The sequence below is a fragment of the Stenella coeruleoalba genome, assembly GCF_951394435.1.
Source record: "Stenella coeruleoalba genome assembly, chromosome: 8".
Lineage (NCBI taxonomy): Eukaryota > Metazoa > Chordata > Mammalia > Artiodactyla > Delphinidae > Stenella > Stenella coeruleoalba.
In genome coordinates this window covers 42589473-42615308 of record NC_137154.1, presented here as the reverse complement: position 1 = coordinate 42615308, position 25836 = coordinate 42589473, and the positions used below count along the sequence as shown (strand labels likewise).

The following is a 25836-nucleotide window of genomic DNA, read 5'->3' as shown; positions in this document are numbered from 1 at the left end:
GTTCTTGCTATTTTATTCAAGGAAGAATCTATTCTAAATTAAAAGATTATTATAGCAACTACGTAATTTGCATGATGCCCTCTTAATATTCAGATATCACAATAAAGGGCTCCTTTTACTTAGAAACAGGTTTTATGGCCATATCATTTGGATGATTTAGGGTAATGAATGCAAAGATTTTGAGGACATTTTCAGTGTAGCATGGAAAAGATGTTCCATTTCTATAGCGTTAAAAGTAGAAACATTGTAGGTTTATACTAGATGCCATGTGGTATGGTATCCTGGACAGAAACCATGTATGTCAGTTCAAGTGATGAAAAAGAGGTCCAGAGAAGTGAAGCAAGTTTCCCATGTTCACACAGCTAATAAGTACATGTTCAAATTTCCCAGAGAAGATCTAGGCAATGATACATCTGAATCCAAAAAAAAAAAAGTTTGCAGCAGTGCCACTATTAAAGAATCTCCATTAAAGACCAGCAGTTTTTAGCACTTCAGATGTGTGGATTTCACACTTCTCTAAGGCCAAATAATTAATAAATAAACAGAGTGTTCTTACCAAAGTTTTTCATTAACAGGACTCTCCTGGGTTAATGTTGGATTACCTTTTTTTTGGACCAGGTCCATATTACTGTGGCATGTGGAGGTCATCGGGGGAGAGAGGGGTGAGGAGGAAAAGAGCATGTGTTGGTCACACTTGAGCCAAGCTAAGAGCTCAGGACGAGTCTGGAGAATTGTGCCGCCTCTCACTAAAATAGTTGTAACTGTAAAAGGGCCTACAGATTTCAGATGGTATTGACAATGCTGTTATCCAATTTAGGTACTCTTTTTTTAGATCTTTTTTTTTTCTGATTTTCTTCATATGGAAGAGGAGAGCTCATTCATTCATTTTTTTTTTTTTTCCCTTTAATTGAAAACATTTACTGAGCACCTACTTAATAGGCGCTAGATCTGGAGTCAGAACCAGATGGGTTCTGTCCATAGAGCAGTCACTATTCTAAGAGGGGACTGGATAGTCCTGTAGGTAAGTAATGGCAGCGTAGCAGCAGCCGGGCTATCTGCTCAGTACATGAGCAAACGAAGGAGAAACGACTAGCTCAGTTTGGAAAGCTCCCAGATGTCGAGGAGGAAATGCTTCAGTTGGTGCTTACAGGGATAAATAGGAGTTTTGCTGGCAAAGGAGAAGAAGAACATTTAAGGACAGATGGTTACACAAAGGCATAGAGGTGTGGAAAAGCATAGTGATGGCTAGGGGAACTCTATGAAGCTGCTATAGCAGTACAGGAATGGGCTGTTAGCCTTAGGTAACAAGCTAAGGAGTGTGTGTCTTTCTTATAATGGATGGGGACCTGTTGATGTAGGAAAGCAACGTAATCAGATGTGGGCGTGAAAGAGAAGGTGAATGCCCACAAGATGAGTGGCAGGAACTGTCAGGACTGAGCACTCTCCTGAGAGCCTCTGGGTAGGGGGTCTACTTAGGTTGCCACTGGGGTCAACAAGGTTAGAGTCTGTTAACATCCTGTACACACCTTGAGTGTGTGGGACACAAAAATGCTGAAGATATAGAACCTACCTTTCAGAAGCTTATGGTCTTTTACACAAGGAACTCTTACTAGAGCCAGAATGTGGGCAGTGCCCTGACCCATGAAGTAAAGTACTTTGGGCCCAGGGCAGCATGGGGAATCTGTGCTACTTCCCAGTCAGAGTCAAGCCATCTCCCTTCACCCCACTTGTATATACAAGGCAGTTTTCTTTTTTTTTAATATATAAATTTATTTATGTATTTACTTTTGGCTGTGTTGGGTCTTTGTTGCTGCGCGCGGGCTTTCTCTAGCTGCGGCGAGCGGGGGCCATTCTTCGTTGCAGTGCGCGGGCTTCTCATTGCGGTGGCTTCTCTTTGTTGTGGAGCACAGGCTCTAGGTGCGCAGGCTTCAGCAGTTCTGGCACGTGGGCTCAGTAGTTGTGGCTCACGGGCTTAGTTGCTCCGCGGCATGTGGGATCTTCCCAGACCAGGGATTGAACCCGTGTCCCCTGCATTGGCAGGCAAATTCTTAATCACTGCGCCACCAGGGAAGTCCCAGACAGCTTGTTTTTAACTCACAGTGTCTTTGGTTTCAGTTTGCTCTGTAGTATTGTGGTCTTTCCCAGCCACTGGTCTGTGAGGTGAGCTCCAGGTACCTGGCTCCCTGCCTCACGCCTCTTCACACACTCCAAGCCTAGTGCATATTTCAGGCCTTTCATGGAGGTTTTGTGAAGGAAAGAGTATCTGAGCTGGACCTGGAAGGCTTTTGATTGGTGGTCTTAAGGTGTATTGTACTTGTGAGCAAAACCTTAGAATGGCAGGATGGTTCAGGGAACTGAAGCTAGGTGTGCATTTTGATGGCAGTAAAATGGATTAAGGTGATGGTGGTGTGTCATGAAAAAAAAGTTAGGGCCAGACGGTGGGACCATACTGAATACTATACTAAAGGAGTTTGACCTTTAGACTATAGGCAGAAGGTCTTGAAGCAGTAGAGTGGTTGAACCAGAGGTGTGTTTCAAGTAGCTGTATATAGGATGGATTAGAAAGAACAACTAGAGGCATAACATAATTAAGGCTAGGTAGAGGATTAAAAAGGTGATTGTAGGGCTTCCCTGGTGGTGCAGTGGTTAAGAATCTGCCTGCCACTGCAGGGGACACGGGTTCGAGCCCTGCTCTGGGAAGATCCCACATGCCTGCGGAGCAACTAAGCCCGTGCGCTACAACTACTGAGCCTCCGCTCTAGAACCCACGAGCCACAACTACTGAAGCCTGTGCACCTAGAGCCTGTGATCTGCAACAAGAGAAGCCACCGCAATGAGAAGCCCACGCACTGCAACGAAGAGTAGCCCCCGCTCACCACAACTAGAGAAAGCCTGCACGCAGCAACAAAGACCCAACCCAGCCAAAAATAAAATAAATAAAGTAAATAATTTTTTTTAAAAAAAGGTGATTGTGTAGCATCTCTTTATTGCTTCGTAAAGAATGAGCCATTAGAAAAATTTTCTTCATTTATATTTATTTTCCTTCTGGAAATAAACACAACAAAAAGAATTCAACATGGAGGGATTGTTTGTATTCAGTGCATAACATTAGACATTTTTACTTGCTCGTCTCTCTCTTCGACCCTTGTAGTCTTATGCAAATGTGTGGTTTGTTAGCTAAGATGAAGTGTTTTATGGAGCCATCACTTGATAATGTTATCAGCTGCCGTTGACTGATGGGAACTCGGAGAAGGTGGGACTGGGGTTATTGCCAGGCGTTTTGAAGGGATTCAAGGAATAAGTTCTGACCAACCAGGGTTAACACAGCCTTTGTCTGTATATTCTTCCTTCTAAAGCTGTTCCTTGTAAGCCTCTGGGTGAGTGTAGACAGGATATTTGTTTTAGAGACTTGCCAGTGTTCACCTCCTGAAGGCCACCTGTTCATTTTGTAAGACTTTAGATGGGGAACATGCAGTACCAGCCCCTGGCAATGCAGAATGGGCTGCCTGGCCCATTCTGGTGATTTTCCATGTTGGTTGGTGCTGATTTTTGGTCAATGATTTATATTGGGGATTAACTGAGACACTGGTGTCCAAACTTCCTCATTGGCAACAACACTCTGTGACCATTTCAAATGCTCTTTTGTGCGCCTTCCTTTACCCCTAATCTAAGCCTTGTACCCCTCCCCCAGTCTGGTTCTCCATCCCTCTCATTCAGTTATTCGTTCCATCAGTGTATACTTTCTGAGGACCTGCTGTATTCTTGGCACCAGGGGCACACCGATGAGCGAAAACACAAGGTCTCTGCTCCTCTGGAAATTCCTGTCTTTAGTGGGGGAGGCAGGTGTTCATCATGCAGTCATTGAGATAAATGGAACTTGTCAGCTCTGATGCGTGCCATGATTGAGAGGCGTGGAGAGGGGTAGGGTGACTTGAGTCCGTTCTCACGGGTGAGAGTCCTTCACAGATGTAAGCTCCCTGAAGGCAGAGATGGCATCTCTTTACCCCCAGAATCCTAGCGTGTTGCTTGTGCCCTGTAGGTACGGTGGGTGACTGGCCAGCTTTGGTAGACCTCCTTTCTTTCCCAGTGTTGCTGGGGTGATGAAGCAGTGTGTGAGAAATGGCTAATTATTAACTCCTCACAGGTCAGTGAATGGTCTCTACTGCCTCCTCTGGCAGTATCCGTAGATACAGACGCCCCAGGTCTTCAGCAGGACAGGTTCATCCAACATCCCCGTTCTGTAGACCTCTCCCAGCAGCTGACAATTGGTTCCTGCAGTGTACCCTACACCTGTGCTTTTTGTTTGTTGGCTTTCATATTCTAAGATACTTTTTCCTTTACATGAACCTCAGGTCATACAGAGAGGTCCAGAGCTAGAGAGTATTTTAACACCATCTCGTAGAATCTTACCCAAGAAAAGTCCGTTGTAAAGCGCTCTCTCATTGGGCATTGCTGCTGGTGTTGGAGGACAGAATCATGCCTTGTGGTGTTGTCACCTCGTAGAAGACATCTTTCTTTGCTTCTTCTCACTGGGTCATCTTTTTCCAGTTTATGCTGATGATTCAGTGTCAAACTGGATTGTAGGGACATAGGAGCCTCTTTTCTGCTCCTGATGACAATTCATTCCATAAACATTGAGCTGATTGGGAAGGGGAGGCAGAGAAAAGATGAATGTTATTGGCTCTTTTTTTGTTTTTGGCCTCTAGGTGTGGCTTGTGGGATCTTAGTTCCCCGACCAGGGACTGAACCCCGGACCCTTGGCAGTGAAAACCCAGAGTCCTAACCACTGGACCACCAGGGAGTTCCCTCATTGGTTGTTGTTCTTGTTGTTCTTTATGCTCTGTTTGCAGCCATGACGTGTGCTGAAACGATCAAATACAAGGCAGAAAATATACGAGCCAGCAGTAAAGAGGCCAAGGTCAAGGGCTGTGGATGTTTAGGGAGAGGGGACCTGACCTCTCCCAGCTGGAAAGCTCATGAAGGACAAGGCATTTGAGAGGTGGGCAGAATCCAGACGTGCAGCACTGGGCAAGGAGATGCAGGCCATGAAAGCAATTGTGTGTTCAGGTACAGAGCTCAGGCAGCTCAGGGTCTTAACAAGGAACAGCCTAATAGTGCCCTTGGGCCAAGTTAAGGCTTGTGAGGGGGTGTGGAAGACCATATGGCTACAACCATAGCATCAGTGCCTGTTTCATACAGCTTTGGTCTAGCAGTCAGAAGAAGCTTGAGTTTTCCATCTGATTCTCGTTCTTTTAACATGGGAAAAACCTGTGGGGGAATCCTCCCATGTCCGTCCCAGCAAAGAGAGGGCTAACAGAGGTTTCCTTAGAGTACACTAAAGCCCCTTCCCCAGGCCAGAGTATGTGTTAGCCTTCAGACCGGCTGCAGCCAGGGAAGAGGTTCCATTCGTTACTTCTTCCTTTGTGGCTCCCTGACTCCATTCAATTACAAAGTGGCTCTTACACTGTTAAAGCCGAGTGTCTCTGGGCTACAATTTGTAGCCACAGACCCTGCATTTGCTGTGCCTCAAACATGACCCTGAGGCCACATCCCATTACACACAAGCCCACAACAACGTTAACCAGTCTTCTCTCTGGGTAAGGCAAGCACAGCGCAAACTCCCTTTCTGTTGGAATCTCTCTCTCTCTCTATTGCCCCTTTAGCGGAAATTTCACAGCAATCTGGGAGGCTGGAAAAGCCAATGATGGGCTCACTTTCAACTGTGTTATGTCACTTAGGAGAAAGGAAAAAGAAAATAAAAACTGGATCGTAGCACTTAGGATCACAGTATAAAAGCAACAGGTCAGGCTGTTTGCCTTTGCTGCTGCCTCTTGCCTGTGGGAAAAGCAAAGGCAACTGCAGCTGCTGCATCTCAGATTTAAAGAAGTGATAGGGTGTGCATTTCTAAAGGACATTCTGTGCTGCAGAGAAGCTGTAGTATAATGACACTTAGTGGTGAAGTGTGACATTGCCACTCAGCTCTATAAGCTATTACAGGTATTTATAGAGAAGAATGAAGGAGATGATTCATGGATGCTGTGAATGTAGAACCTGGAGATTCCTGGGCTCAGAAAGAGAAAGTGTGCAGTGGTCAAGGGAGCTTGAGGGTCAGCATGCCTGGTTTTTAGGAGCCCCAGTTTCCTCTGTATATATATTTTAAAATGCTGCTTCCTCTGTCTAAAAGGGTCTTCAGCATACCCCCTCCATTCTGCCTATCGAAATCAGTCTTATCACTGTAGTTAATGATATGCACACTGAAGGATGCAGGGATGTTATCATGCCTGCCACTTATTTTGAAATGCAACAACAACAAAATAAGATGGCTCGGTGGACGGGTAGAAGAGTGGATAGATGGAGTGACATGTGATAAAGCGAATAAAGAAAAAGTGAAGGTAGGATCTGGGTGGTGGGTATATCGTGTATATAGCATTCACTTTGTATGTTGGAAATTTTTTATAATGTTGGAGAAAATGTAATCTATCTTTAAAGGCTAGCTTATATTCCAGTACTTTGGGGAAGGCTTTCTAGATTTCTGGAATTATTTGTGGCTGATTACCCACATATGTTACTAGAACCTCTTTCAGTTGCTGTCTGGCACATAGAGCTGATTTCCTCTATCTTAGCCCTTGTTTTGGACAGTGAACTCCTTGTGAGCAGCAGGCTAGGCTGTCTTTATATCCCTGATACACCACACAGGCATCATGTAAGGCACAGGGAGAGAGGGTACTCACATAACTGTAGGAATAGTTTAGGAATGTCATGATTAACTTTAAAGTTAACTTAGTTGAAAGTAACTTTTGTAATGTAAGGTTTACTGGATCAAGCACCACTATATGTGTACATGTGTATTTTTTTTTGGAAGCAAGAGTTAGAGAAATGAGGGTTAACATTTCTAATAACCAGCATTCTTCATGGCTGTGAAACAGAACTGTGTTGTATGCACCAGAGCCCCACTGCCAGTTACATCAGTGATGTTTGGTGTCCCTGAGTTCCCTGTCCTTGATTGGAGAATTCTGTACCTTAGTACCATGATTCAAATCCAAGGCTTTGAACTGTATGAATCCAACCTGTTTGGAGGGCCATGCTATAGAAATATAAATAGGGCTCAGAAAGTCCTATCAGGGTTGCTAATAAGAATTCATTCAGAACCTAGTAAAATAAGTACAACCCCAAGCACCCAAAAAGATATTCCAAAATCATTTGGAATGACATACTTGTTTCCTTAAAGGGTGAGCATATTATAATTCTGGGAAGATTTAGAGTTGAATGTAGAAGTTTTTAATATAATCAGAGCCATAGTGTTAATACTTTTTATTTAAAGGATTTGTGCATGTGAGTACTTCAGTATGCATATTTAAAATAATTTGGCGCACATAACAGGTTAGCCTGTATTTCCAATTTAAAATATGCAATAAAGTAACAGACTTAGACTTGATTTTAGGGAGGGTTGAAGTCTTAACTAGATTTCTAAGCAATATTGGGGCACTTAAGAGAATTTATTAGGTTTCTAAGAGTTGTTTAAGGGGAGATTTTGTAAGTTAAATCAAACAATTCTAATATTTAAAAGAATTAAATAAATTATAGATTATAAATAACATAGTTTAAATGTTTGAAGGAGTTTAACTAGGTTTGTAAAATGGACCAAACATGAATCCGATGGCCCTTTGAAAGTGATTATAAAAATTATAAGATCTGTAAGTTGAACTGAACTTAAAAGATGAGCTAGGGCATTTAAGGTTTTTTAAAAAATAACTAAACAAATGAAATAAACATTTCTAAAGCCAGGTAAACCTGACTAATGTTTTCTGTGCACAAAACCACCCTTATCGTCATTAAAAAAATTCACAAAAAATGAAGTGATTAACCGTCTGCTCTGAGTTCACGGTAGATGCTTAGTGTTAGTGGAATTTGAATTTATAATTTGAATCAGCAGTATTCCTTATGGCAGGGCAAGAAGGAACACATAGCAGCTTCAAGTTAATTACTCTTCGTGGCTTGAAACATGGTATGAAAGAAAGAACACAGGCTTTTAAAAGAAAGGTAATCTTGCTCATGTAAAGAACCAGGGACGTGAGAGTCATGACCAGCTTTCTATGAAATGATGTAGCATAGCGCTCAGCACATAGTAGATGCTCATTGAGGTCTTCTTGTAGAAGTAGTGGTCTTTAGAAGCATTTTAATCAAATTATGAGTTGACATTGTTTATGCCACTGCATAAACCACAGGGTGCACAGTCAAACGTGGCTGTCCTAGGTACTGATCTCATTCATTCAACCAAATGCCATAAGAAATTAAAAACTGGTGATATAGGTTGTATGCCACTTGTATCAAGCTATTCTGTCTGCTTTCCTAGAAAATAAGCAAATGGGGAGGGCAGGAGACGTTTTTCCCATCTGGACAAGGTTCAGATGAAATTGCATGTAATTCAGAGCCCTAGATTTATTTCGTCCTGGCCACTCAGCTCCGAACAGGGTGCACAGTGAGGCCCTGAGCTGGAGGATGCTTGGCTCCGCTGCAGACATTGTCATTTAGGTCTGGCTTCTGGTAATTAGGCACTCCTAGCTGGGCTCTGCTGTCAGCCAGCCTTTGAAACAAATTGCAAAATCTGTACAACCATCTGAGAGATAGAGAAGTAGACCCGATGACACTACAGGGGATATTGGTAGTTCTCAAAAGTTGAAAGAGAATGCTTTGAGAAGCAGTCCTCAAAACTGAATTTAGAGGTCCTTTTCCTATGGTTAAAGGGTAAGTTCAGTCACAGAATCAGGATCTGAGATTCAAAGACTGGATGACAGGCTTAATCTAATAAGATGAAGTACAATAGAAATACACACAGCATTTTGTATTTGGATCTGAAAATCCCAACTACGCATGAAAAGACTGGGAACAGGGGTAGGGATATATCTGAGAATTAGGCTATATGAAAAAGGCCTAAGAGTTCAAATTGACATCAGTTGACGGTTTATTGTGATTCCCCCCCAAATCTAGTGCAGTGTTAGGCTGCATTAACAGAGGTGGAGTATTTAGGACCAGGGAGGTGACTACAGTTCTGGGCTCCAGGCTATGAAAGGAAACTAGACAAAGGATGGTCACAGGATGGATATGGGAGTGTTCCAAAGCTTATCACAGATAACAAAGGAACAGGAAAGGTTTAGCCTGGATACAACTGCAGGAGGACCTGAAAGCTGTCAGTAATATCTGAAAGGCATGTGCATTAAGAACTAGCCTTGTTCTTATTACGGGGAACAAAAAGAATCTGGGGATGAAAGTTACAGGAAGCCTCAAATAAGGAGGGTCTTTTAATTCTTCAGTATATTTTAAGATAGCATGGGCTACTTCCTTAATTCTAGAAGTGCTGGCTTACATAAGGACTTAGACTTTTAGGGGTAGGAAAGGATGACTCAGAAGTACTTCCCAGTCCCAAGATTCCACGATTCCCTTGCCTTCCAGTGACGACCATATCCTGCACGGTCCTAACACGGGCAGGTGGAGAACAGAGCCATAATTACAGGAATGTTCTAGGCAGCGATGGGAGAGGTTTTAGAATTCTCAGGCAAGATTCCCATAAAGACACTGTCGCCAGGGCCGCCAGTTCTTTACTCTGCTGGGGAGGTCTGGGGCTTGTGGTACTCTCTGTCACCAGAGGCTGTGTTAGTTCCTCATTTCTTCTTTCTGTGTGCCCAGCAGTGTGCTGCGTGCTGGGGAGACCTTGGGGAACAAGACAAAATCTCTTGCTGTCTTCAGCTATGCAGTATGTGTGGGGACTAAGATAGCAAACACAAATTAGACCACTAGATAATACCGTGATGATTATAGTGGCAGTTTGGACCCACGTGTCCCGTATGAGTGCATTTATATTTCATATAGTATTAGTAATACATTTCCCCACTTGGCTTTGGGGGTGTAGTTTCCCATTATATTATAGTTCAGGTCATCTCTTTGAGATTTCTCAGTCTCTTGGAGTAGGGACCAGAGGTATTTGTTTATACTTTAAGGCGTTTTCTTTCCCCCAGAGGTAATAAAGCTTGGAAAAGGTTGAGTCTTTTTTTTTTTTTTTTTTTGGCGCTGACAGTTTTGTGTATAGTTACTGGCACAGTGACTACATTTAGGGGGGTGTCTGTCTTCATACTGTAGCTTCTTTTCGTTGTGTTTCCGTGGCCAGAGCAGTTCATCCTCTCGTGGCTCTTATGACTCTAACTGGAGTTAACTCTGAGTAGAAACCTGGGTGAGAAGGAATATGAAAAATAAGACTGGAACAGAACCAGGTCTGTATACTCCCACACTAATCCTTTTATTTGTTTTTCATACAAGTGACCATCCGTTTAGGGACAAGCATGCAAACACAAAGGCACATTTTTAAAAGGCACATTTCTCTCCTCCATTGCTGACTGTAGTTCATAATTAAATTCCCTTCGTCCTAATTTCTCCTAGGAAATATTGTTTGCAAACGATTGTCCTTTTTATTTTTCTAGCATTAATAAACTTAGAGTTGCAACAAAAACTCCTGATTCTGAATTCTATTCTTAGCTTTTCAGAGGCTCCCCCCGCCCGCCCCCCCCCCCCCCCCCGTCCCACCCCAAAGTAACCTACTTTATTGTAAATTCTTCTTTCTTTCAGGTAGGAATGAATTGATAGCCAGATACATCAAACTCAGGACAGGGAAGACGAGGACCAGAAAGCAGGTAAAACAACCGACCTGGAAATTGTGCATGTTAGCGAATGGCCCAAGGAGGCATTTTGGCTGCAGTGGCTGTCTGTGCTTTGGCTCCTAGGAGCCCCCGATTGGAGTTCCCTGTAAGGACGTCAGTGTTGTAGGTGTTTGAAATTGGCTCAGTTTTCACTGTTCATCATTTCAGTGACCTTTTATTATGTGGTCTCTGGAGTTCCTTCTATACACATATGGGAAAGTTTCAGCGCTAAGGACAGTGTATGAACTGTTCCTGTACTGTATTGTAAAACTTAAATTTCTTTCCGAAACTGTGCATCTGCAAACATTGCAAAAGCCGCAGGTGCAGGTATACTTTGCAAGTCATGAAATTTTGAGATTTTGCGCATTGTAAAATCCTGGAACAATTACATATTAGTCATCATTTCAATGAAAAAGTAACACCAGCAGCCATGAGTATTGGCTGGATTATAAGGCTGAATGATGTGCGTCCAGGGAACTGTTGCTCCTTAAGCTATGGCTTTTTGTCAGTAGCTGCTGTGACTGAAATGAAGTTACAATACCTTTGTGCAGAGCAGGGTCAGGAATTTTCCTCTGCCCTCTGTCAGCGTTCTGGCGCTCTTCGTTCCTTCTGATGTAAAGCAGCCCAAATCTCTGACCCAGTTCAGAACTGGAACGGATGAGAAATTAGTGTTTAACAAAAAACAGAAAAAGAAAGAAATGGAAGGGGGGAAAACCATCAAACCAACCTCATGGGTGAGTTGTTAACAGAAAAAAATATATATGTATATTTTAATGTTGACCTATGCTGACTGAAATGGCATGAATTTTAAAAACTATAATCAAACCAAAAGGCGAGCTCAACTGTGGTCTCGTTAAACCTGAGCAGCAGATTCCAGCCCTCTGCTCAGTGACGAGTTGTTTTCCTGAGTGTTTATGACGGGGAGAGCTTTCCCCAGGAACGCTCCTGTGCCCCAGCCGGGAGCCCACTGCTGAGTCAGCACAGAGGCAGGTGGCCTCCTGCCCGTGCTCAGAGGCAGGGCATTGTCTGTTCGGTGGATATTCCCCCCACTGTGGCCCTCAGCAAGTCAGAGAATCACATCAGAACAAAATTCTGGTGAAAACAAGTGAAAGCAGGAGCAGGATGGAGAGGTGAAGAGGATGGGGGAGAGTTCCTGCTTCTCCGTACTTAAAAAAAAAAAAAAAAGGCAGAAGCAAATTGAAACTCGAAGAAAAAGTTAGAGATAAGAGGTTCATTTGTTATCATAAATCCTGTTTTTAGGGTGGCTAGAGTGTTTGAAATCAAGTAATGGCCTCACAGTTGCTGAACTTCTAAATGAGAGGTTCTAAATTTCTGAAACAGACACATCTTAATTCCCAGCATACTGAAGGTGCTGGACCTGGGCTGTCTGCCGGTCTGTGAGCTCTGGTCATGTGCCCAACCCCTTCACTGGGGGGGCACTTCTAAATTTAACCAAGTCCCGCTGAAAGAGATGCAAATTTGTTTACCCCGTGGAATCATTGTGTTTCAGAAGCCGGGCTTGGCTTGCTTTCCACACCCCGGCATCCCGGGGATGTTTTTAGGCGGCAGTTGGTGATACCTCTCCAATGTGAATTTGTTGTTCAGCAAATCCGTGTGGTTTTTCAACCCAGATTTTTAACAGGATGGCTGGCTGGCTGTATTCACACTTTTCGCTCTGTAATAATATGCAAATCCACTTGGCGCCCAGTCAATACCCAAAAGAGTGGAAGGATTAAAGATATTTATAAGGGGGAAAAAAAAAAGCTCTGCTAACTGGGTCTTTCCATTTCTCTTTGAGATCTAATTTACATGTCAGTATTATTTTAACATTTGCTACAGAATCCAGAGCTCTTAATGAGATCAGAATACAACCTACAGCTTCAGCTTTTTGATTCTGCGGAATGTGCTAATTTATGGATAGTCTCTTCTAAATTGAGAAAAAGGGATTTTCCCTCCTGATACTGAGAAGCTATAAATATTTTCATTTACCTCTACTCCCACCTTTTTAATTTTATAAAGAAAACAACCCCACTCTCCCCCTCTCATCCCGTGCCCATGATTTCTCCTGGGTGAGAAAACTAAGATTAGTTTCAACTTTCATCCTGACTCCAGTCACTGCAGTGATGACCCAGTCTGAAAAGCTTAGAGCAGCGCTGGGGGCTTGGTGTCTGGCTGGGACTGTGTATTCCTAACTGCAGAGCTTTGTTGAGATGCAAATAACCTTCCCCACCCCCCCACCCCGAAACCCTCCCAAGGAGTAGCGATTTTATATTTGATTTCCTTTTTTTGTTTTGTTTTGTTTTGTTTTGTTTCCCCTCATAAACCCGAACAATGTAGGTGTCTAGTCATATACAGGTCTTAGCAAGAAAGAAAGTTCGAGAAATTCAAGCCGCCATTAAGGTACGTCTGGCTTGCCCAGTTGTAGGGGGCTTTTCATCTCCATGGTTACAGGCTTTTCCTTTGTTTTCCTCCCTTCCCCTACCCTGCAGGTGTCTAGTCACATTCAGGTTCTTGCCAGAAGGAAATCTCGTGATTTTCATTCCAAGCTAAAGGTATGCGCTTTCCTGCTTTTTGGCTTGTGGTTGCTATGCATCTCACTTCCTGTTTTCCATGGTGACTGGTGAATGCCTGGTGCTGGGATTCTGGTAACCTAGTTTCCTCGCATGTGAGAGCTGTTTACATTTCTTTGTGTCTAATCTCTCTGTTTCTGTACTAGCCTCACATTAAGCTCAGAGAGAGAGAGAGAGAGAGAGAGAGAGAGAGAGAGTGTGTGTGTGTGTTTGTGTGTGTGTGTGTGTGTGTGTGTCCCTAATAACAATGCAAATGCAGCAGAGAGCTGGTCTTGATAACTTTTCAGCACAGAAACATGATTTTTTTTTTACCCTTCAAATAACCACCAAGCAGCCCTGAGCTGGGAGAGGGAAAAAAAGTCAAAGAGATGCAAAGTTGGTGTAGAAATTATAAATGAATCATTTCCAAGTGGCCATCATGAAATTACTTTGAAAAAAATTTAGAAATTATTTTAATTTGTGCTTTTGATGTATTTTCAGTACTTATGAAAAATACATCTTCTTCATGTAATTTTTCATGAGTTCTTCCAACAGAGAGTATTTTCTGCCAGATTTCTTCCACATTGCTTAATGTTTTTTAAGTGTGTGGCTTTGTTAATTAAAAAAGAAATTGGAGGTGAGGGCTTAAAAAAAAGATAGGTCTTAGAGATGGGAAAGCTCTTGATCAAATCCATGTTTGCAATTCCGTTTATACTTGAGTTTATTATTTTTTTTGTACATGTGCCTCATGTTCCAGTCTTTTAAAATATATTTCATAGCAAAAACAGAGGCATGGACGACTTAAAAATGCAAGTTCTCCCTATTTTCTCTCGTTCCAAAACTTGCAGTAGAACATGCATGACTTTTTCCCTCCATAATGCCCTATCTGAGAAATGCAAAGGGATTATAGTTTGCGTGGAGGAGCTCTACTCTATAATAAAAATGAATCTGTAGTCCATATTGTTGTCTTTCCCACAAGCTTGTTTTTGGTTCTGTTCTGATTTTTCCCCCCATACATTAAGTAAATTTGTGTTTTTGTTCTAAACTAAAGGACAAAGTGTGATTTCACAGCCCCAAGTGGTGAACACTGGGACCCTTCCCAAAGGCCTCCAACATTTTTTATGCAAACGACGCTGACTGTGAAATAGGTCTAGCGACCAGGAAGGCGCATTTGGGGTGCCCTCTGCAGTGGGCAGCATGCTGGCTCGCTCGCTCACACATGTGGCTGATGGTGGCTGGCTTTTAGTTGCACTGGCTGAGCAGTTGGAAGACTAAAATAACTTCGTAGCTCCTGCTTTTTAACCAAAGGTGCAGTCCTTTCTATGTGGATGTAACTACCCCAGTGTTTGCTCAAGTTCTCACTCTGCTTCTAGTTTCTCTAACGGATTAATGATGTACAAAGAAGTTTACAGACATCAATTTTGTGTTTCCATCTGTGATGTTATGAATTGTTCTATTTCTGCACTGTGTGGTTCCTGTATGCTCACCAGGGCATATGGCCCTGGACCGAAAGCCCTGTAAATGGTGGGTAAAGCTCTCCCGGTCAGAGGGGATCCCTATGGGATTCCACAAGCACTCTTTTTCTCTCTTGGTGACTTGACAAATTTTCCTCAATGGAAACAGTTTTGCCATTATCTTATACATACACATACATACCAACGCACAGTCGTTTTTGTGTTTGTTCTTACAAAAAGACTTCCCCCCACTTTCAGCCAGCCCTGGACCACTCTCCTCTGGGGCGGGCATGAAGAAGAGGCAGAGACAGAGGCAGTGGGGTAGCAACTGGCTCAGCATTTCATCTCCAAGAACCACCTCCATCTTCTTACAGTTCCTTTCCTTCCTCCCTACCTCATTACTCTTGGAAAAATGGAGGCCTTTGTTCTTCCCATCAGCTAATACCAGTCGAGTGTTCCAGGCATGGCGCTTATCACAGTGGGCAGTTAACAACCAATCCTCTATTCACAGAGCTGGCCGTGGAAATGGGAATGTGAAATATAGGGCACTGTAGGATAAGTGTCCGCAGAAAGAGCCAAAGTTAAATGTGTGGGCAATCCCAGAGACGAGCTGTATGGACAATGTGCTGCTGAGTTTGGGGATGAAAGACAGGAGTTAGTGCAGTGCAGGGCCTCTTGTGCGTTCTCTCATGTAAGCTCACTACAAAGTGAGTTCCATTCTCAGATTTTCAGGAGTAATATTCAGGAAACCAGGGATCCAAAGGTTTAATTAACTCACCAAAAGCCATCCAGCATAGGAAGTGGCGAAGTCAGGATGTGAACTTTCTGAATCCTGAACTACTGCTCTTCCAGACAGGGTTTCCTGTAGCGGAGGCTGAAGTGGATTTCAAGCAGTAGGCTTCTCATCAGCACACACTGTAGATAACGTGTCACCACCCCTCACGCCCCTTTGGACCTGGGCGTGCAGGCCTTGCTTCCCACAGTCCCTCAGCCACTACATTTTAGAAGTAAGATGATTTTTAAACTTTGAGCCATCGGTCAAGATGTGGGCCTAATTTGGGATTGACGGTCATCAGTATCTCGGGGTGATGTGTTCCTGGCTGCAGAGCTGCTGCGTCCCCACTCAGAGGGAGTTAGGACAGTTGAGGAGAATAAGGCTGGCTGCCACCTGCCTGCAGATGTCCTGCTGCCTTCACCTCCCACAGGCGTTTTATGTTAAAGATGCCCTCCTTAACCTTCCTGCCAGCCATTACCAGGAAACGGGCTCAGGCCCCTTGGCGTGGTAGGAGGATAGAACTCCTCTCTCTGTCTGCGCTTTCTTGTTCAGCTCTGGGGTCTGACGTCCTCGGGAGGCAGGGATGAGCATCCTCGCCGAGTTCCTTGTGGGGTCAGGCTGATAGCCTCTGACTTCTTGGCCTCCCAACACCGGCTAATGAGATAAACTCACTACAGAAGTTGAAGTCATCTCAGTAGACAGCAAGGATAGCTTCTGAGCAGGGATAGGGGTGGCAGGAAGTATCCAGACTCACAACAGGTGCCGTGCTTTGTCTGAGACGATGCAGCAAGACTTCCTGGAGGAGATAGCCGTTGACTGGCCATCTCCGGACCTGTCCTGGCCGTGCCTTGCCAGCCGGGCTTCTCACTATTTCTCCGCATGCTCTGAAGTCAAAGGATTTCTGTTCTCTGGGGTGGACAGAGGCCTGTGGCCCTCCTGTGAAGACTGAAGCCAAGTTTCATTTCCCTGTTCTCCCTCGGGGTTTGAAAAAGTGGTTTGCTCACACCTGGGGCCGGGGCCAGGGCCAGGGCCAGGTGTGGCTTCCAAGGGCACCCTCTTGCCTGTGAGCCTCTCTTCACTCTCCCAGGAAGGGTGCAGGAGAATTCTTGAGGCTAGTGGTTTTCCAGCCTTTTTTAAGCAGCAAAACTCACATTTCAGATTGAAATCTTACTTGAAATTTTCCATATATAAAAGAGTAAAAGCTGTTTTATTTAAAGCTCACACTCTCTCGTCCTTAGCAGTGGCCTCTTTGGCTGGTTCTGTTGAATAAGGTTTGAAAACCCACACTGCGTTAGGCAGAAGGAAAAGGAAATGCCCGCCTCTCAGCCGTGCCTCCGGCCTTTATGGGACAGCTTGGGGGTCCCACTTAGAGCCCACATTTTCTAAATTCCGTAGCCTGTTCTGCCATAGCCTTCTGAAGAAAACAGGCTCGAGAGAGTGGTTATTCTCATGTCACGGTTGTGGATGAGTCATCCTAGCTACAGAAGTCACGTTCTTGAAAATCTCTTAGGATGCGTTTCAAAGGTCAGCTTTATGCTTCTGCTAAATGCATTGGTTCTCAAAGTGCTTGTTTGTGAGCCCGATCACCCCAAAATGTGTGGATTTTAATTTTCGTTTAAAACAAAATTGTCTTAGTAAAAGTTTTAAGATTTCCGTGTAGATTTGAACTTTAAAAGCACAGAAATGATTACTTTATTCAGTCCAGTAATGGTTCCATTGAGAAGCCATGTGTTCTAGACCCTTTAGTAGATGTTGGGCGTGGAAAGTTGAATACACAAGAGTCTCTGTTTTGGGGGAACACTCATTCTTTCTGTTATTTTTGGGCACATTTGGGGAAAATACAAGATTCCCAGTGGATTGTCCCCAGCTAGGGGGCTCTGCAGTAGAAATTTAACAGAGCAGTGCAAAGACCACGCAGTGAAAAGGATGATTAATTCTGAGTGTGGGGGGATTAAAGAAAGCCCCGTGGAGGGGTTCCATTAGAACTAAGCATAGAGGAAGGTAGAGAATTTCCACAGATAATGGGGGTGGGGGGGTTGGGGGAACCATGAAGAACACCCATCTAGCTGGAGGCATGGAATGAGGAATGAGACTGGAGGGGTGAGGTTCCCCTGAGGAGCATGGGAACACGCAGGGGTCGTTCACAGTTATGCTTTGGAAAGATCCCTCCAACCATTTTTAGAGGATAGCGCGGAGCGAGGCAAAGCTGGAGGCAGGGAGGCTAATTCAGGGGCTGCTCTAAGAAGCCAAGGGAGCAAGATGTGGGCCTGGGCCAGGGGCCGACCAAGCACCCCTGGGGCCCTGCTCCGTGGCTCTTATCCATCCGTATTGTCACCCTCGGCTGGTCCCCACTCCACTCCAGTCTGATTGCTGCATGCTCTTTCTTGCTCATTGTTTTTAAAGAGTGAATTATGTTAAAAAGTTCTATTCTTATTAAGTCTGAAAACTGTACACTGAAACTTTTCAAAGGCAGCATTTAAAACTTAGGTTAGGGCTTCCCTGGTGGCGTAATAGTTGAGAGTCCGCCTGCCGATGCGGGGGACGCGGGTTCATGCCCCGGTCCGGGATAGATCCCACATGCTGCGGAGTGCTGGGCCCGTGAGCCATGGCCGCTGAGCCTGCACGTCCGGAGCCTGTGCTTCGCAACGGGAGAGGCCACAACAGTGAGAGGCCCACATACCACAAAATAAATAAATAGATAGATAGATAGATAATAAAAAATTTAAAACATTAAAAAAAAAAGTATGTTATTAAAGCCCGGGTTCTCTTAAAGTAATGGCCATTAACTGAGAGTATACATCAAAATTAACTATGAAGTTTTTGTTGCTAAATTTTAAATACACCAGAAAGTTAGTACAGAGAATGCCATATTAAGCATTCATGTTTGTACTATCCAGAAATGATTCTTTTCATTATATTTCCTGTAAGGATTTGTTTTTTTTTTAACTGAAAGAAATCAAATGGCAAAACATTATTCTTACTTTTTCTGATTTCCTCTACCTACTGTCTTTCCTCAACCAATCTCAGCCCCCCACCATCAGTGTCTTTCCTTGCCATTTAGTATTTCCCCGAGAAAATCAAATCCAGTGAAAACTATCTCTTCTCCTTTGGCCCTTATCCTAAAACTAAGCTAGATTTTTACCCATTGTTTACTATGAACTTGTGCTAAAGCCGTTGGCACCAACCTGAGACTTCTTCTCTATAGTTTATCCTGGCCTGAGCTAGGATAGACTTGGCCAACAATTTGGGATGGCCTTGGACACAGACTTCAACCACAGGAGAGAGATGCAAGGGGCAAGAAAAACTAGGGGATAGTTGAAGAGGTCAAGGAACGATGTGAAGAGACCAAGAACCATCAGCAGGGAGACTGGGGCAGTAGGGAAAAGGGTAAAGGGGCCAGCAGAGTGCAGGTGAGATTCAGAAGCCCTAAGATGGATTGGAACTGCAAGGCATTTGTGGCCAGAGTGCCAGAATATTGGACATCAAATATATACTTTTATTTTTTTTTAATTTTCTTGACTAAAATGTCTAAAAGACAAGTCGGAGTGTGATAACCGCTGGTCTAGAACAGAGTCATTTCTCTGTGATGGGAGGACCACATGTTTGGCCCCTGCCCAGACAAGATCCTTTTGGCCCACCACTCTTCAGGTGCCTGTTTCTAGTTATAAAGTAGAAGATGGATCCGTGCAGTTACAGCATGCAGGTGGCTTATAGGTCTATGGAACATGCATTGAGGAATTCCACAGATGCTGACTCAGAAATCTCCCTCGGACCTTGTGTCACCAGCTGGGTCTACAGCAGTGTTGCCCATGCCGGTTTCATGTGTTATCTTCCATCTCCCCCTGTTCCCTAGTTTATCCCCTCATTGGAATCTGCAATTGAGCAGTGAGAGGCAGCAGCCTGTCTGAGAAGACTTTGTGTGGTACAGACTGAGGCCTGGCCTGCAACTTTAGACATGATTCGGTACTTTGAATTATTTCACTCACCATTAATTCATCAAAAGGTCTTTAACTGTTTTTGCTTTTTTTTTAAGCTCCATGGATTTATTATCCCAGCATGTAGAAAGACTGCAGAAATGTTCTCTGTGCGCTATAAACAGTCTCTTCTTTCCTACTCAGAGTTCCTACTTAGAGTTTCCTGCTCTGAGTCTCTGTATGTTCGTTTGTCCTGGGAGGTTGTCCAGTCCCCGCCCAGAGGCCTCCTTTCCCTGATAGCAGCAAAAAGGTGGTCCTTTATTTGCTGGCTTCAGAGGCTTGTGAGAGCCACAGCCAAGCTCTGCAGGCCACCACCACACTGTGGACTGTCCTCATCGTTGTGGACTGTCCTCATCTTCCCCTGAAGGTGGACCAGGCCGCTTCTGGTTTGGGGTGTGTTTTGGTGAGTGCATGAGTCCAGACAGTGCTAAGAGTAAAGGAAGTCTTTGTTCTGCCCTAACCTCAGCAGGAATACATCTTAGGCAATAGACATATTCATGTCAAGCTCTGGATTGTATTGAAGAAAAGCCTGTACTTGCTGACATTGCATCATCCCAGTAGAGCAGAAAAAAGCCTGAGCTTCTCTGATTGTGTCCAGTCGTTGGTGACTAATTTACGAGCTCCATGTGCTCCCCGGGGCCATTTTCTTCGTTCTCGCCCTGGTGGCCTTTGTGATTTGATTTCTGAGCAGGCCATTCTTTCCAACCTGCCATTCCTTCCAGTAAGCAGAGAGCTTAAAGTTCAAATTGTTGATTTAATTCTCTTGAGGAGTTCAAGAACTTTGCTGTGGCTTTGCTGCATCTACACTGCTGAATCCTGGCTGTGTCACCACTGATTCTATCCAGGAATGGGCCTGTCCACGGGGAAGACACGCTGCACTTCATCCAGTGGTGCTCCCCATGGCCTTCTGAGCCACTTTGCTCGTTCAGGCGTTGACTGTTAACAGTACACAAGGCAAAAGAAGCCCGAAACAACCACCTCCTTTGTCTCAACGCCAGCACCAAGGCACTTGGCCTTGCTGCAGGATTTGGGAAATGATACACCGCCTTTCCTGGCATCTCCCAAACTTCAAGGAGTTCTTTTGCATTCATGACATGTACTCTTTCTCCTCAGCAATATTTTCATTACCTTTTTTTAAATTTAGCTGGGTTAAAACCAAAACTGGAGGCAGTTAAGTTCTTGTGCTTGGATGTGGTGGAATTAGAACCTCTCATCAACGGTGTGATGATACAGAACTTACAGTGTAAACTAGGAGACTGAATACATTTACCTTTCTATGTCAGCTGAGCCAGGTCTGGATTTTCTCTTTAAGGACAACAGAAACAGCCTCATTCTACATTTTTATCTCTTCCTAGGGAAATCCCATTGTTAACTGGCCTCCAATATAAACAGTGCTCAATCACATTGAGCCCAGAGGTATGTACTCAGGACCAGGGCTCCTAAGCATTTCAGTTCTCCAGTGACTTGAGCCTGGATGGTCAGTCATGTGGGCCCCATAGATGGCACGTCCACAGAATGGCGAGGCTGTGGGCACTGTGTGCTCAGAGTGGTTGATGTGGTTCTCAAAGCACTCTTGAAGGTGAGTGTTGTCGTCACTTTGCAAGTGAGGATGCAGAGGCTTGCAGTGGCTAAGGGGCTCACCCAGGGTCACCAGTCTGAACTGGATCCCAGGGCTATCTGGCACCACAGCCCAAGCAAGCTGTGTTGTCATGCTGCCTCCTTACAGAGTGCTCGCTGGTAGAGGATGAGGGCTCATTGCCCTAACTCGAGATGCTTTTGCATCGTCTCCCTCAACTGAGCCCTGTTTTCATTGTGTCTGCCTGTTCGAATGAAACAGAGAAGATGAGTGGTGGGAGCTGGTACTTTCTGGCTTTTCAAGGGAGATTTGCCTCCTGCCTCTTACTGTCCCTCACGGAGAAAGGGGCTAAAGTTAGTGGGTGCCTTCTCCCCAACACCCAGACCTGGCATTAGCAGACCTAAATCCCAGGCTGCCTGGTAGAGAGTCATCAGGCACACCTACAAATCACAGATCCTTGTCTGCAGTCCTTTATGATGCTGAGCCCCAGATGAGAATTAAAGGAAACACTATTGACAATTATAAACTACTAAATATAGAACAGTACATTTAAAAATGGACAATGGTAAAAGCCTTGAAAAATTTTTCTTTGATGTGAATGGAGTTTTTGGCATTTGGAAATACAATAAGATGAATTAATTGCTACTCATTACATGTCAAGTCAGGAGAAGCATGAATGGGCCTTCTCTCCTTGGCATTAGCCATTGCCCGCCTGAAATAGGCCCTTTTGTATTTACTCCTGCTTTCTCTAATAATAAGCAAATTAGAGATCATGGCTAGAAAAATTCAAGTGCCCTCCATCCTTTCTCCAAGCCATCATAGACTCTTATGATGTTTATCTGCTTAAGGGCTACTGCTAATAATTGCAGAGGTCATGTGAATCCACATAGTGCAAGATTAGAAACAACATCTGCAAAATTACTTCTTAGGAAAGTATTGTTTTGTCTTTTTCTGAAAAAGTGATTTTGCAAGCAAATTGCTATCTTTCCTCTCATGTGCTATATTTTTATATTGCTGAGAGAAGTATATTTGGAGAAGAACACTTAATAGCTATCCGAAGTTTTTGTATCCATGGTCTTTTTTATTTTTGACTGTACATATTTTTCCTGATGTATTGGTGGGCTTCCATATGAAGAAATTAGATTGGAGTCTTTAAATTCTGAAATGATGGCCCCTGAATAAGCAGGAGTATATTGATTTAGTATGCTGTTCATTCAGATTTCATATGTAGCCACTATAATATAGTACATGCGAGCATGCGCCATTTTATATTATCTTTAAAATGTGTTTATGATTAATGCCTAAAAATTATGAGATAATTGATTCCCCAGAATATTTAAAAGCTGAGAAAACAGAGGGGGGAACAAGGGTCCCCTACTTTCCAGAGACTGATTCATAAAATCTCCCTGAGTTTGAAGAGCGCACCACTCCAGCCATGTGCATCTGTGATAGGCTGCCTTCCTGTCATGGATATCACCTGAAGACATTTTCCAAACATTGTGTACATTTCAGCAGCAAGAAGAAGGTAGTCAGCTGATCCCAGAGTTGTAGTGGCAGCCTTGCTCTGCTTCATGAAATATGAAAGCCTGTTTACTTAGTAACAATAACAGTTTGAAAGGCTTCAGGCTGAGAAGTTTATGTCTGCCATGGCCTGCTGGACCCCGCGTGGCAGAGGTAGTGAGGCCGTTGACAGCGCGGTATGCCAGGAATGGGGAGGAAGAGAGTCGAGTGGGTACTGAGACGTGCACCCTGCCTTGGAGTGCTTCGTCTGCCCTCAGTCTCAGGTCACATGGGCTGTTTGTTCTTAGCACTCCATCAACAGTCTTAGACCCATGTTTCCTGCTCCATAAATATTTTCCACATTCCAGGTTGTGGGTTTGAGTTTGGGTTTGGTTGGATAAGGGAGATATGCCTTTTCTTTCCCCACTTTGGCTTTTTATGGCCTCATTCTTTATAATCTTAGGAATAGAAGGGCTTAAAATCAGTAAAAAGGAGTGAATATGAAGTTGTCCACGCTTTTTCCTAGGACACATTTTTCCTCGTGCATACTCGTATGTACACATGCATACACAGTATTTTCTGTAATCTAAGACATCATAGACGATAACTCAGTATTGACTTAATAACAGTTTTTCAAGATAAAACAATGTGCTCATCCTTTGTAAATCTCTTCCACATCTCAGAAATATTAGTGTGAAAACATCTTAGAATAAAATTAATGTGGTGTACAAATGTAGCATATATTTTTGATTTTACTTAAGCTACTGTTGTTTGGATGGATTAGCGACACCCCCACCCACACCCCCCTTTATTCTGGGGGTAGGTGGTGATGATAGAGTGGAACGTTTAAAAGTCCAGGATATTAGACTAGAATGACACAGAGATGCCATTTAGTCAGGTCTGACACTGAGAGTTATAATTTCTTCAAAGCCAGGCATGTATCTCTAGGCTGAAAATGACAATTTAGACATCCTTCAATTGAAATCTCTCAGCTAGGTGTACTCCCATTTCAGGATAAGTAGGCCTATAGCCAGTCTCTCAGTTCTGATTTCGAGATCTCCCTGGTGGTGCTTATTATCTGCAGGGTTACTTTAGATTTTAAACAAATTTTTAATTTTCCATCGTATATCATAGGTAGAGGGGAGATGTTATAAAATTAAGTGAGTACTCAGAATGTCACCACTAAAAAAAGTAAGAAATAACTGGTGTAGACATTTTAGTCCATTTGTAGGAAATTGCCTATTCTCAAATAGGTAGGTCAAGTGCAGAAAGAACCTCTACTTGAGATAAAATTTCCTCTCTGCACTTGGCTTTCTCTCTATTAGGACAGGTGGCCAAGAACTGCCCAAATTTTAACATCCTGCTGTCTTTTCACTAGTGGTTTTTCAGCTATATGTATTAAGATGTATTTGCTTATAATGGATGTCAAACTCACAGCTATGAATACTTTTAGAATCAGAAGACCTTTAGAAAATAAAGTACAACTCTTTCCTTTGTAGTTGAAGAAAATTAGAGTGTTAGGTGATTTGCCCAAGGTAATACAGCCCATTAATGTCAGGTGGAGGGCAGGTTTGGAACCAGGTCTCCGGACTCCCCAGCACGTACGCCTTTTACTGGCATAGAGCAAGTTGGTGTGCTCGCAGCAGTTGACTTGCTCTTCTGCTTCTGAACTTCTGTTTTCATTTGGGTACCTGGTGGAATGCTGGGTAATAAGAGAGTCAAACCTGACTTTATTTAACAAAAGAAAAAGACCGTATTCTGAAGTGTCTGGAGCTATGTGACATAAATGGCAAAGTTGGTGACTTTTCTCCTTTCCTCATTGACTGATTACCCTGTTAGAAAAGAAAAGTATCAAACTTTCGTGAACGTTTTGAAGAACTTTTCAATCAGCCTAGCAAAGGGAAACATCTCAAGCAACTCTAATAGAGTAAGAGTGGGTTGTGGAGATGTAGGTACTTATTTCCATGTGGACCTGGACTTAATGATTCCTGGTCACTGCACCCAAGTGTGCACAGACGCACTTTGTATTTGGGCAAGCAGAACCGCCCCTGTCATCAGCATTTCATAAACACAGAAGTCTCAGGTCCGAGAGAGGCCCCATGACGTACTCTTGGAATAGAGCCAAGCCCACAGCTCTTTTGTAGTTATTCTGCACAGTCTGCATCGGCCAGGCAGACAAGCAGCCTGGGCTGCCATTTTCTCAGCTCCCCCCGCCTGGGCCCTGGACAGGTTGTAAGGCTTGTAGCTCGCTGGGGAAGGCACCTGTGTTTATACCTATGCCATTCCTTCGGTTTCCTTGAGGGTACTGATAATCATTTTATTAAGGGTTACATGACTTGGGGGCTGGGGTCCAAAGGGACTGGTCCAAAGAGAAACCCATGAGCTTGTATTGATGTCAAGGTGCTCTTGACAGAGAAGGAAGGAAGTGTGACTGAGCCAGGTTTCCTGTTCCTTATACCAGGGTTACCCTCTGAGGGGATGGCGGGGCAGGTGGCAGGTGGAACTGCAGGACCAGCTAAGGGTAGACTGACGCGCACTGAGGTTTGTACGTGTCAGGCCCAGTTTGGCTGTAGGGCATTTGCACACACACGGTCAGTTTATCATAAAATTCCACTGACTTCAATATTTGCCCTTTTTCCTGGGATCTCAGTGTCTGAAATGTTTCAGGCCTTTAAAAAAAGGTGACCTGAGAAAGCTGGCTTCAGGATAGAACGTTCAGCAGATTAGCAAATGGAACTTCAACTCGAAGAATGCCATCTGACCAGAGGCAGCAAAGGCATCACTTCAGTCTCTGGGGACCAATAATCCTGCAGGCCTCCAGAGCCCTCCTGGTGTCATTCAGCTGCAGCAGTGCCCTTACAGATACTCATTATGACCATGTGTATCCCCGAATAGCTGTTAGATGAGGCTCGTTTTTTCAGTTGAGAGCCAGAGAAGTGTATGAAATATAAAATTTTATGCAAACGTTAGGCTCCTTTTCAACGGTTAATTTAAGCGTTTTGAAAATTCACACGGTGCTCCTGGCAGTTATGGGGCAAAGTGGCGTCCCTACCTTGGGAGCACCTGATTGATCTTCCTTAGAACCCTCTAGTACTTGTCTTGTAGGCTTTGATTTCCCCCCCCCCCCCTCCTTTTGGCCTTGCCTTTGGCGCCTCAGCATGTTTATTCATCACCTTTGGGTAAATCTGTAAACATTGAAGCCACCTCTCAGCTGGTACTCAGTGTCTTAGCCTGAAGCTTCCCTTGACCTTCACTCTCTGTCTGAACTCTGAATGACAGCTGGGGAGAGTGCTCTTTTTACTCTGATGTCACCATTTTGT

The 25836-nt window shown here is 43.9% G+C and overlaps 1 protein-coding gene across 1 annotated transcript in view; it reads left to right on the top strand.

Annotated features, from left to right (window-relative positions):
- Positions 1 to 25836, top strand: part of TEAD1 (TEA domain transcription factor 1) — a gene marked incomplete at its 5' end in the record, with an annotated part of 262701 nt that overhangs the window by 177220 nt on the left and 59645 nt on the right. Inside the window, 2 exons of the mRNA XM_079929549.1 lie at positions 10618 to 10682; positions 13178 to 13240. Coding sequence (XP_079785675.1) covers positions 10618 to 10682; positions 13178 to 13240 — 128 coding nt within the window. The remainder of the gene's footprint in view (positions 1 to 10617; positions 10683 to 13177; positions 13241 to 25836) is intronic.